Source organism: Cibotium barometz, chromosome 48, assembly GCF_041138505.1.
Source record: "Cibotium barometz isolate CiBa-2024 chromosome 48, ASM4113850v1, whole genome shotgun sequence".
NCBI lineage: Eukaryota > Viridiplantae > Streptophyta > Polypodiopsida > Cyatheales > Cibotiaceae > Cibotium > Cibotium barometz.
The window spans coordinates 26136521-26149018 of record NC_141093.1 but is presented as its reverse complement, the minus strand read 5'-3'; the positions used below and the strand labels follow the sequence as shown (position 1 = coordinate 26149018).

The 12498-nt window shown below is 44.4% G+C and overlaps 1 protein-coding gene across 1 annotated transcript in view; it reads left to right on the top strand.

Moving 5' to 3' along the window:
• Positions 1 to 1055: 1055 nt before the first annotated feature.
• LOC147611010 (Protein kinase superfamily protein) overlaps positions 1056 to 12498 on the top strand; it is a 45351-nt gene continuing 33908 nt past the window's right edge. The window contains exons 1-8 of the mRNA XM_086785652.1: positions 1056 to 2878; positions 3089 to 3149; positions 3259 to 3321; positions 3417 to 3480; positions 3608 to 3701; positions 3809 to 3892; positions 3968 to 4057; positions 4329 to 4356. Coding sequence (XP_086641778.1) covers positions 1394 to 2878; positions 3089 to 3149; positions 3259 to 3321; positions 3417 to 3480; positions 3608 to 3701; positions 3809 to 3892; positions 3968 to 4057; positions 4329 to 4356 — 1969 coding nt within the window. The 5' untranslated portion in view covers positions 1056 to 1393. The remainder of the gene's footprint in view (positions 2879 to 3088; positions 3150 to 3258; positions 3322 to 3416; positions 3481 to 3607; positions 3702 to 3808; positions 3893 to 3967; positions 4058 to 4328; positions 4357 to 12498) is intronic.

Genomic DNA, 12498 nt, shown 5'->3' with positions numbered 1-12498 from the left:
AAAATCATTTGCTAAGGTTGCAAGCTACTATGCTTGCCAAAAATGAAATGTGATGAACCAAGACATTTCTTCCAAAGTAAACTCTTCAATTCCCATAGTCTTCATCACCTGAAAATATAAGCCCAATTAATTATTAAATTAATCCCACAAATATTCAACAGACACAAATCAGAGAGGTTACACCAACTGTTTAGTAAACTCACCAAATAACAAGGCCATTTATAGGGAGATAAGTCAATAGGAACACATAGAGGTTGCACCAACTGTTTAGTTAACTCACCAAATAGCAAGGCCAATTCCAGGGAGATAAGCCACCCAAATAGGACATATGCTTCTAACAAACTCTATTTGCCTATCTACAAACTCGAGGTAGAAGCACATGTGGATGATCACAATTCCCATTGGCATTAGAGGTTGAAGATTGACCCGAGCAAACTCCATCACCCGATTCTTGGCCCAAACCACAACAAAATTACATCTTCTCCCACAATCTCCAAATACTTTTGGATCTATTTGAGGTGCTTTTATGCTCATTTTCCACTTCTACTTCTGCAGGGGCATTTCATGTCTTCGTCATCAACAAGCATCTCCCCCTCGCCCACATCTTCTTATGGTCCCAGCTCACTCTCCTCCCACATAGAGAACCCTCCCCCCTTTGTCAAGCCGGATAGAGTATGGAATAACATGAACAAGCGCACACATTACTCATGGAGAGATTTCCTCATGAATACAAATCCCTACCCTTTTCCCTTTTAGTAGAATCACCCATCGACTCAATACACACACGAGCCCATCTTTCATCATTTCCCTAAAAATAAAAATTATTAGAGCCCTTAGCAAAACCTTTCTTATTTGTTGGAATAAACGAAGAAAGTTAACCTAAGGTTCAAACAAGGTTGGGTGGACAAGGGGCTAGAGGATAAGTGTGAAATGTCCTGAGAGAAATGCCGACATCCAACGGCAGAGATGATTTCCCGCCAAGTTTTTCAATGTAGCCTGTAGCTACAGGAGTCCTCTTTCTCATGAACTACTCACAGCTTCACCCTCCTCCATCTGCCAGAGAATGCCTTGCCAGCATCTGCTCTTCATCGCCATAACCAGACAGGTCCGTGTAGAGGTGATTTGTGACGTCTTCAGACAAGACTTGCCTGAGAATTTAGGATTTCGATTTCACAGCTTCTCAAGTACGATGGCCATGGAAAAGCAGGGACCCTGACCAGGCACAGCGTGAAACGTGACGATGATGTGAGTTTTTGCAAACCCGAGGCTTATGTCCTTTAAACTTGTTTTAATCTGGCCTCTAAGCAAACGTGAGCATTAGGAAGGCATTTCCTTGGAGTTGATTTAGGTTCAGGTCACGGTTGTTGGAAAGATCGTAAGCAGAACTCTAAGCATGGCAATTATCGAGGATAATCTGATGATTAGTGACAAGGTGTGGATTCTCGTTGGTATGCTGCTGCGAAACGGCCATTCCTGCACGCCATCTCAACTCTCCGATCGCTGTCACCTGCTCAGATTTACTTCCTCTGAAATTGAATCGCTCTGCAAGCTTCCGTTCTCCCCACTAAGTCTTAGCCAGTGCGGGCAAGTCACCTTCTCGCAGTTCGTTTTCCACTTCTTTGATGGTGCCAAAGAGAGGTATGCAATGCCTTCCATGGCTTTTGTCTTGCAAGACTGTTCTATTCCGGATTCTGTGAGCACACTAAACCAGAAAATCCCCCTCCTCTTCTCTCAGACACTCAGTTTGCCGGGGCCTTCTGATGAGTCGTCCCCTCTTAAACCGTCTTGTAACTTGTCAGGAAGTCAAGATCTTCCCTCACACCTTGAGGTTCTCCTAGGTCATCAACAAGCTTCCAGTGGTAAAGATCAGAATCTACCCATCAATATACTTACCAAACATTATGTCAGAAAAAGACTTAAGGAGGGTACATTGCTCCGTCCCAATAAGAAGCAAAATCTCTCTCATGACACCACATATTGGCGTGCCGTTGAAATGAAAGAGATGGCTCTTCATGAATCTGGACTAATCTCATCCGCAGTTTTGTGCTCCGCAACCGAAACAGAAGGGGAGGAATCACCTGCAATTAGTTTACCATTGGATGCAGAAAGATGTTTTGAAATCCCTGCAAATCTGGAAACAAAGCAACTTACTGAAGGTGCAAGCTGCTATTCCCAAAAGACACGCATAGCTACATGCCCAACAGACATTAAGACGGAGATCGAGCATTATGTCTCTATGGAATTAGTGCCTAATGGACCGAATGCCATGCATACTGTTGAGAAGGAAGGCGGGGAGAAAGTTTGTGCAGTCATCAACAAAAAATGGTGGCTTGATATTCCTATAAAGCTGGATAAAAAAAATGATACGTTGGTTTATTGTAGCCCTGCAGCTACAGAAGCTGTGGATGTCACATGCATAGTGAAAAAGCAAGACGCAGCTGCTGAAACAGGGGTGAATGCAATGAGCACATTATTTGCAGATGAAAACCAGGGTGGAGACAAATTATGTGCATACAGTATTCCTAGCATTAAAGTAATGAGTTCAGACCAGCTGCCCAAGGACCAAATAGGAGCTACTGTTGTGTCTGTTCTTGACATTACCAGGAAAGAAGCCACTGCTTGTTCTTCCAAGCAGTACGATAGGATGGACATGGAAGCGAATCCCAGGCACAACTTTGCTGAACGTGATTCCAATGGGGCTGACCCTCTGGCTTTAAAACCGGCAAAGCCAAGGGGAAAGATTACAAAGGGCTCACGGCATAGAGTGGAAAATGGGAAGCAAGTGAACAGGTTATGTAAAATCAAGAAAGGAAGCGGCACAACAAACCACGCTGCACTTGCTGCGTGCTCAATGGTCGTGGAAGCATGCTCAAACCAGGTACTCCTCATAGCACGTTTTGCAGCGCTCTGGTAGTGGAACTCAGTCTTCTTTTTATTCCCCACTTTACACATGTTCAATAAGTTTTACATTATATCCTAACTGAAAAAGCGGCGCATGTAAGCATTTACAGGAAGATTGCTTTACATTGTTGCATCACGCCAGGTGTGCTCACCTTCTTATGGATTGTTTCATCTCCTGTTCTTTCAGCCAGTTGAAGATAAATTCCCTTCCTTTGAAGGGTTTGCCGTGGAAGCTGTCGAAGGGTCAGGTTTGTAGGTGCATGCAAGCAACTCCGCTTTTGTTCATTTCACTGCATAGTAAAGCTATAGCACATCTTATTGATGTGCAAATGTGCATGGCCAACATGAAACGTGCAGGTGGCTATGGTACAGTATATAAAGCTGTCAGGAAAATTGATGGGAAGCTTTTAGCTATTAAATGTGAGTAGGTCTTAATACAAACTTTGACATTTTTACAACCTTAGCATTGAGGTTATGAGAGTCTATGTCTGAGCTGTGCATGCCGTTGTTTTCAGATCCCTTTGAGAAAACCTCTGGCAAGTATGTGCAAAATGAAATCAAGATGTTACAAAAATATGGGTGAGTTGTGGCAGAGTCTAAGTCTCACGCTTCTGCAAGTTGTGTTGTATTTCATCAATTGTAGGTCCTGAAGGACTATCTTCGTTGTCTTGGATAGTTTTTGACTTCAAACTGTTTCTTTGTGCAGGGGTCAAAATTATATTCCTCAATGTCTAGAGGTCATTGAGGAGTCCGGGAGACAATGTCTTGTCTTAGAATATGTTGAGCACGAGAAGCCAGAGGTAAGTAGCTAAGAGGATCTGCCTCCATGCAGACTCTGTACTTGCATTTTTAACCTCCTAGTTGTTATCGTTTCTTGCTAAAGTTGTGGGTTGCTGGCCATCTGCAGGTTTTAAAAAAGGAAATATCTATTTCAGAGTTGCAGTTGTATGGCTTTTCCCTTTTCAAAGCACTTGAGTACCTACATGGCAAGGTATTGCTATCTTGTTTTTGCTTTTTGACATGCAGACTAATTATATACCGTTCTCATGCTCTACAAGACGTGCAGGGAGTAATACACAGGGATGTAAAGCCGGGAAACTTTCTATTTTCACGAAAGAAGCAATGTGGTTGGCTTATAGATTTTAACCTTGCAACGGTGCGGTATTTCTTTGGGCCTTATCCCTGGCTTTTTTTTCTCTCTGAGTGCTGAATTCCGTAGATGGTTAGGGGTTACAGTTTTCAAGTTTTCACATTGAAAATTGTTAGGACTCAGAGGTATGAAGTCATGCATAATCAAGGTCTCTTATAAACGTTATTATTGTAGTCGTATCTGTAATGGAATTGCTTGCGTGGTGGTTGTTGCTCAAGGTGATTTTACACTCGCGTAAAATCTAAACCTTTGGCTTGATTTGGGTGTGTCGATGCAGGTTCAATTAAAACAACCTTCTTCTGGTGGTGAGTATCGAATAACGCGCAGTAATTTTGAAGATCTGTTGTTACCTTTTCACAAGTTCAGACAGTTGTTATGATTGGTTCGTTCGATAATTTCAATTCTAAGAACGAAGCTTTAGTTTGAAATTGCATGCTTTAGTAAAGGCACATCATACATTTGTTCAGCTTAGTCCTTGCTTTGACGTGGACTTTTTTGCATGGATATTTTTATGCCGCTTTCTTTCATCAGGCTACTAAATGATCTGTTTAGACTGCCTCTAGCTCCTTCCTAGCGGTTTGCATTGAAGATTTCTCTAGTAAAGTGAACACATCTTCATATATTTACCCTGCAGCTGCTCCCGGATGTGGTGTCATGACAGGCTGCTCACTTTTGTGCTCCTTGTATACCACTAAGGTGGACATTTCTTTTCACTTGAACTTGCACCTACTCTTGAGTACTAATAGTCGAAACTTGGATCTAAGGAGGATCAAAGTAAATCAAACACATAATTTGATAATGAAAGAGATTAGCACTAGTGAGCTTCACAAATCACACCTAGTTTTCTTTCAAATTCTCACAAATGTGAGTAAGGAGTACATCAATTTATAGCCTTTAAAAGAGCATCTAGGTCCACCATCATTTTTCTCCATCAAGTTCCATGATTCTCTCAATCACCTAGCATCTAGCAGTCAAACTCCGAGATTCTCTCAAATCAACATGTGACATGATAATCTACCCTTTTCTACTTCTTCTATTTGTCAACCTTTTACAATTCCATCAATGCACCATACAAATAAAGCCCTCTAGACCTTTGAACATACACCATACAAATTGTAGAACACTTCACCTATGTGCTAGGGTTTTTGAGAGATAGAAGAGTGCAACAGAATCATACATACGATTTCTAATTCTTAATTTCTACACTTTCTATTCCTCTCCATAGTCTTGTAGAATTTTGGTTCTCTTATTTATTCCGAGTCCTAACCTATTGCTCTATATTATGTACAAGAAAGAAGTAATACAATTGAAATTCAAGTACAAGATGTGGGTGAAAATGAAGTCATCAAAAATCATAGCTCGGCTCACACTTCGCCTACAAAGAAACTCATTGTGAAGTCCCACACAAAGGAAAGTAGATGAATATGACGATTTGGCTATCCACATATATATGCACAAATGCTCCTAGTCGGCCAATAGTATAGTTGTTGGTGAGTTGTACTTGTTTGCCACATCATCAATGCCATGTCACCACCACCATCCTTTGAAGAACATTCCAAAGAATGGCCGAGCAAAAATTTGCTATCCAAACTCCAAGCACTAATGCATTGATTTTTAGGAGCACAAGAATTGCTTGCACTCTGAAGTCAAAACCTTTGTTGTTGTCGGCACAATCTCCAAGAATTGTGTACTGTAGTCTGTAGTCTGTGAAGATACGGACTTGCCTTGTCCTTGGATTGGCTACGCTTGTCTTTTTCCTTCTGTTTTGCAGACTCCCTCTCCTGCATCTCAAGGGTTGTAACAAGACGAACCGCATCTGAAAGATCATGGGGCTGTGCATGAACGACTGCATGCCAAGATGGTTTCAAACCATCCACAAATCGCCCAACTTGCTTCGATTGTCGAACAATCTTGGGGAGCATGAGCAAAAGCTTCTAGAAGCAAGCGAGATAGTCCATTATTGATTCGCCATGTTTTTGCATAAAACGCTCCCCCTGTTTCTTCAATTCATGCTGGTAATCTATGGGAATAAACTACTTCAAGATTGCGTTGCGGGCAGCCATCCTAGCGAGTCATGAAGTGGTTCCTAAGGTGATCTTCCCACCAAAAGAGAGCGGCACGCATCAAAGCTGTATGCACCAAATGGAGGTGAAAAATATTTGAACACTTGCTCCTACCAACGTGGCCAAACAGTGATGTCATCATCTTCGACATCACATCTTTGAGCTCATCTTCAACAACTTCATCAACATTGTCAAAATCACCATCGATTTTTGCATTCTCGCTAAATATCATTTCCGCACTCTACACTCTACAAATTTTTTTCATACTCTTAGCAAGTTTTCACCGTCATCAATGATCCACTGGAATCCTCCTCTAGAAAGCTTTGCCACTTCGTCCATGGTCCAATATTTTCTCTCAAGCATGAGCCCTTGTATATTTCAAATCCGGAATACTAGGTGCTCGAGGCATAGTCACCAGAAACGGGAAACGGAAACATAAACGGCACCCCCCTCGGAAATGAAAACAGCAACCACGGGAAATGGAAACGGCTAGGAAACGGGGGGGGGAGAGGACCGTGCTAGAGCTTGGGGATTTCAATCTCAGCTCTAGGGACTTGTGTCACAGGCACAGGAAACAAGTCTTGTGTACAAGACAAGTACACTGCACAAAACAAGCTTCGTACTATAGATTATATGGTGTGTTGAGAGTTGAGACAAGTTGCAAGGAGAGCAATGGGCGGGATGCGACGGTGATCGTTTCTTCTCAATGGGCATTGCAGGGCGGGCCAGCCAACGCATTTTTTGAATTATTTTATGCCACGTGGGCTGCCATCATCAAAGGCGGAGCCTTACGTTATTTTTTGGGCCAGCCATCGTGTTTCAACGGCATCGCATAGCCAATGTTTTTTTAAAAATTATTTTATGCCACGTTGGCAGTGCATATCACAGGCGGCGATCTACGTTTTGCCATCGTTTCTTTTATTAAAATATGCCACGTCGGGCAACGTCTACCACCCGCTCCGTTTCTTGCCGTTTCGCTGGGTTCGACGTGGGGAAATGGCGTTTCCCCGTTTCGGGGTGCCGTTTCCCCCGTTTGTTGTGACTATGGCTCGAGGTGCCGACTCTATCCTGTCGAGATGGGTAGATATATATAGCCTCCATTTTAGCTGCATGCTTATCCATGGATGCCTTCATGCTGAGAAGCAAATCAGTGGGTTGTGAATCCATAACAAATAGTGATCATGGACCGGGTGAGGGATTTCAGTCCTGCACAATGAGGTAAGGGTTTGGTGGGGCAAGGAAGCACATTATACCCCAATTAACCAAGGTGCAATGAAGAGAACCCAAATATTCACTTTTTCCAAACGTGAACTTGTGTACTCTTGGAATCAAAGTGCTCTACCTTATCCAAGTAGTCAACGCACACAGGTGTCAGAAAAGAAAAGAAAAATTATTGGTTCCCTAGGCTAGGATAGTGTAAGCCTAGCGGGGCGTGCAATGATAGACTTAACCATGTGTTCAAGAGATAAAAATATAAAGAGAGAGGGGAGAGAGAGAAGAGAATGGGGATCTTGCATAGTACACCACATTGAGCGGGGAACAGGCCTCGCCCCCTTTCAGGAATTTATTCATCAAGAACAATCCACGGGCACGTTGGCCAGGATCAATACAATCAATGAATACAAAATAAACAAATATGCCGATGTAGGATATCCAAGTTGATGTTGACGCACAAGATCTTTGATGTCGAGCACACCACGGGGATGACCCACAAGTATCTCTCACCGGGCTAGTACTAGATCTAATGGATCCCAAGTCCAATGAATCCAAATCCAAGTCCAAGTCCAAGTCCAAATCCCAATCCAAAATCCAAGCTCCATGTCTAAGCTCTATGTTCCATGTTCATGTCTAAGCTTCATGCCCAAGCTCTATGTCCAAGTTCTTCATGTCTATGCTCAAGTTCAAGCTTCCATGTCCAAGCTGTATGTCCAAGTTCCATGTCCTAGCTCTAAATCCACTCGCTCATCCCATGAATAATCTCCACAATTCCTATAGCCTTGTCGATGATGAAAACCCTAGAGAAGCTCTTTCTGGCAAGAAAACTGATGTAAAACGTGTTTTAATGGTTTTCGGGCGATAAAACTCTCCAAAAAGCAGTTTTTAGGGGTTTTTGAGCAGTTTTAGGATTTCTTGAATTTTCTGTCCATACAATTGTATGGATCCGTACAGTCGCATGGAAAGATGGTGACATGGCATTGTAGTTGCTAGAGGCGCTTTGAAATCAGCGGCAAGTAGTGATGAAAAACTCCATGATTTGGTTCATAGATGATGATGAAGAGATAATCTCCATGCTTGAATGAAGATGGCAATGCCATGAAGAGGTTCTTCTTCAACTTGATGCTCAAGAGAGGCTCATGCTTCTTTTATACTTGGTGAAGCCTTGCTTTTTGCCAAAAAGCAATGCTTTTGCTTTGCTTTTGTCTTTTTATTAAATATTATTAATAATAGCCAAAGTTCTTGATTTGTGCTTTTACAACTTTAGGGCCTTGCTTTTTGGCCCTAGAGCTGCTTTTTGAGAAAGCGGCTTTTAGCTTTTTGGTCCAGCTTAGTCTCCTCTTGCCAATGGTGCCCTTGGCTCGTGGTCAACCTTGTTTGACTTTTTGCTTTTTCTTGCTTTTTGACCAAGAATGGTGTTTTTTCTTAATCAATCCTTATGGACCTTGTCTCCATGTCTTCTTCCACGTGTCTAGTGTCCGAGCATGGATTTCATTATGTGAAATAGAGCTAGGAGGGCCAAATAGTTACATTCCCTTTCTCTTACATCGCAGTTGTCCTCAACTGTGGACTGCAAGTGTTCCATGTATATCCGTGTGTTCCAAGTACATGAAGTACTTCCATATGTTTGAAGGTACTAGCCCCATCTGGTGAGCTTGTGCATCTGGTCTTTCCCTATATCTGTGGTGTCATGTGCTCATCTGGCAATGTCTCAATGCCATTTCTTTGACCGATGCCCTTGTTCTTGATGGTACATCTTCATGGCCTGTCACATGTGTTAGATAAAATAAATGCATACTTACCTCCTGTAAAAACTAGACACAAGCTCATCAACAAACAAGTATGCATCATTCGCGTCTGTTGGGTATGTCAGAATACGCAGCGGAGATGATGACCAGATCTGGGAACACGAGCAAAAACGCAGGCAGAAAAACAGCACGAGAGAGAGAGATGTAGGCGTGTAACTCTGCTCTGATATACACAAGAAGATCCCGAATATGATACAAATAAGGTATGGGGGCTGGGGTCCTATATGTACATCCCTGGGAGGGTAGTCGGCCAGCAGATAAAGTGCCCACGACTGCTGAATAGGTCCCACGACTGCATAAATGCAGTCGGCCAGCAGATGAATGCCCACGACTGAGGAAATCCAGTCGGCGAGCAGCCCAGTAGCCCACGACTGATGAACATACAGTCGGCCAGCACTGGAGTGCTCCTGGCATCCTCTGGCAACCCTCCCAAGCCTCAGAAAAATGGGAAAAAATAGGGGAAAAATACGGGGAGTGAGGAAAAATGATAAAACACCTCATAAGGGCGGGCACACCCACAACAAAGGCCCTGGTGTATAAATCTAGTCAGGAGATGACTTCTAACACCCCCTCTCAGCTCCTGGCTGTGTAACCAACCACTGGGAGCTGGGGTCCGCCTGAGCAAATCCTGAGATAGCGACTTCGTGAAGAGGTCCACCGTACCGTCCTCCGTCGAACAGAACTCTAGCAAGATGTCATCAGCAACGATCTGTTCACGAACAAAGTGCCTCTGGATGTCAATGGGTTCCTCCAGTGGAAGCCCAAACCTACCATGCAACCTCTGCATCTTCACCACCTCACAAACAGCATCACAAACAGCCCGATACTCTGCCTCTGTTCTCGACAAGGCAAAAGATGACTGTCTCCAACTGCTCCGTAAAACTGCTCCTGGCCTGAAGTAGATCCCCTCGTGTCCAGATCTCCTCCCCAAACCGAGTCACTCCAACCGTGGAGTCGGACTCCATCCAACAATCCCCCTCTTGTGTACAAGAGTCCATGATCCTTCGCATGCCGCAGAAACCACAGGAAATGCAATTCTGCCTCCCAAAGAGACATGAGCTCAACCGCCTCATCAGGAAGCTCCCGTCCAATCTGGTGTCCATCAACCAGATCCATGAACCATACAGCTTTTGAGTCACAGAGTGATCACACTGCTCACAGGGATCACCACCTGTTACGGTGCACAAACAAGTCCTGGAAACCTGTCACCCACCCTCTCTGAATCCGGAACCACAAAGCCTGGAGAAACCACCTCCTTCTGCAAAAGTAAGCACCTGCCACCTGCCTGGCTTTCCGAAAGGTCCCCGTGGAAAGAACATCCTCATCTACTGGAGGTTCTGTGTCCCGAACACTACGAGACATCAGAGCATAAGTGACCTGCTCAGCTTCCTCTGACTCACGAACACAAGAACTGCCAACATCAGTACTGGAATACATACATACATATATATACATACATACATATATGTGTGTGTGTGTGTATGTACGTACGTATATATGTATGTATATATATGTGTGTGTGTGTGTATATGTATGTATGTGTGTATATGCGTGTGTGTGTGTATGTATGTATGTATGTATGTATGTATGTATATGTATGTATGTGTGTATATGCGTGTGTGCATGCATGCATGTGTGTGTGTGTGCGTGTGTGTGTAATATATCTATCTATATATATACTATCTATTATGCATAAGCTCTAGAGGGAAGGAGACACGTGGTGTTTGGAAAAGGGTCAAATGTTGGGGTAGGGGAAAGAGAGAAGGGGGTGTGATAGGGGAGGAGAGGAGCTGCATGTCGGGACAAAGGAGAGAGAGACAAAGACAGAGGAGGAAGGAGAGGGGTGGAGGCCACATATTGGGGAGTGGAAGAGAGAGAGAAGTGTAGGGATAAGTTGAGAGAAGAAAATTTAAATAAATAATATAATGCAAAACTATAAAGATATATAACGTACAAGTACGCCATCTACTGGCAAGCTATCCACCATCTGGTCCCGGAAAGCCCGCACCTGCAGCGTATCCACACTTAAGTGGCCATTACCAGACTGCCACTCATCACAAACCTGAGAACCTGGGAGAGAGAGTGCTGAAAGCCTGTAAACTCCATTCTCCACTCCACCTTCCCAAACCACTTGGCCTGTTGCTTTGTCCCGGAGAGCAACAAAATGCTCATCGAACTCCACCCGTACGCCAGTCTTGCACACCTGATGCACTGACAACAGATGAAAACCAAGTGCCGGAACATACAACACCTGGGAGGAATGCTTCCCCCCTCTGCCATCGGGAACTATCTCCATCCTGCCCTCACTGTGAACTGGGATAGTGGATGTATCCCCGGTAAGAATATGACCAGAAAGCCTGCAGAGATCCTGTAAACCGGAACGGGAAGGAGTCATGTGCTTGGAAGCACCACTATCGAGAATCCACTCCCGAGTATCCGTTGCGGAGAGTCCTCCAATCTCCTCCCTGCCTGAAGAAAATGAAACATCGGTGTCCACCACCTCCAGGTGCACAAAAGCCAGAGTCTTCATTCATGATTGCTACTGAGGAATCTTCACCCTTCTCGGTCTTCCGCTTGGGACACTGTCTCCAGTAGTGGCCTTTCTCGCCACAATCATTACAGGTCCTCTCTGCCTTCAGGTTCTCGCGGTCAGTGTCGGGGACTTCTTCTTAGAAGACTTCTCTGATGAAGCCTTTCCTTTGCCCGAGTTACGGCCTTTCGACCGTTGGCCAGTAAAGGCCTCCGAACCTCCACCCTGAGGAGGGTTCGTGAATCGTTCCTCTTGGTCCAGGACCATGGGCACAAGCTCCTCCCACGTGATGGTGCTGAGCTTGCCATTGGTAATCAAAGAGGAGTAAAATGCTGAGTACGAAGAGGGCAAATGTGACAGCAACGTGATAGCCATGTCCTCTGACGATATCTCCTTCCCAGCTTGAAGAACCTCCTGCTGAAGAGCCTGCAGCTTGTTAATATGCTCCCGCATCGTCGACGACTTTGCAGGGCTCATAACCCGCATCTGTACTTCCAAGGAAATCCTCTTCATGGGCGATACCCTATTGTAAAGTGAGGCTAAATGCTGCCATATACCTCTGGCTAGCGTCATGTGCTTTACATGATTGATTACCTGTGGTGTGCAGTTGAGGAAAATAAACGAACGGACCCTGGCGTTGACGCGATCCCACATCTGCGTCTGGGCCTCCCGGTCCTTTCGGGTTGACGGTAACTCCCCTTCCTCTACTTCCGGCCGTGGAATACCAACAACGATGAAATCGGCGAGGTCGTACGACTCCAGAACAGATTCCATCATCACCTTCCATATGCCGTAGTTGCTCCCGTCCAACTGACGGTCCACCGGGAACGT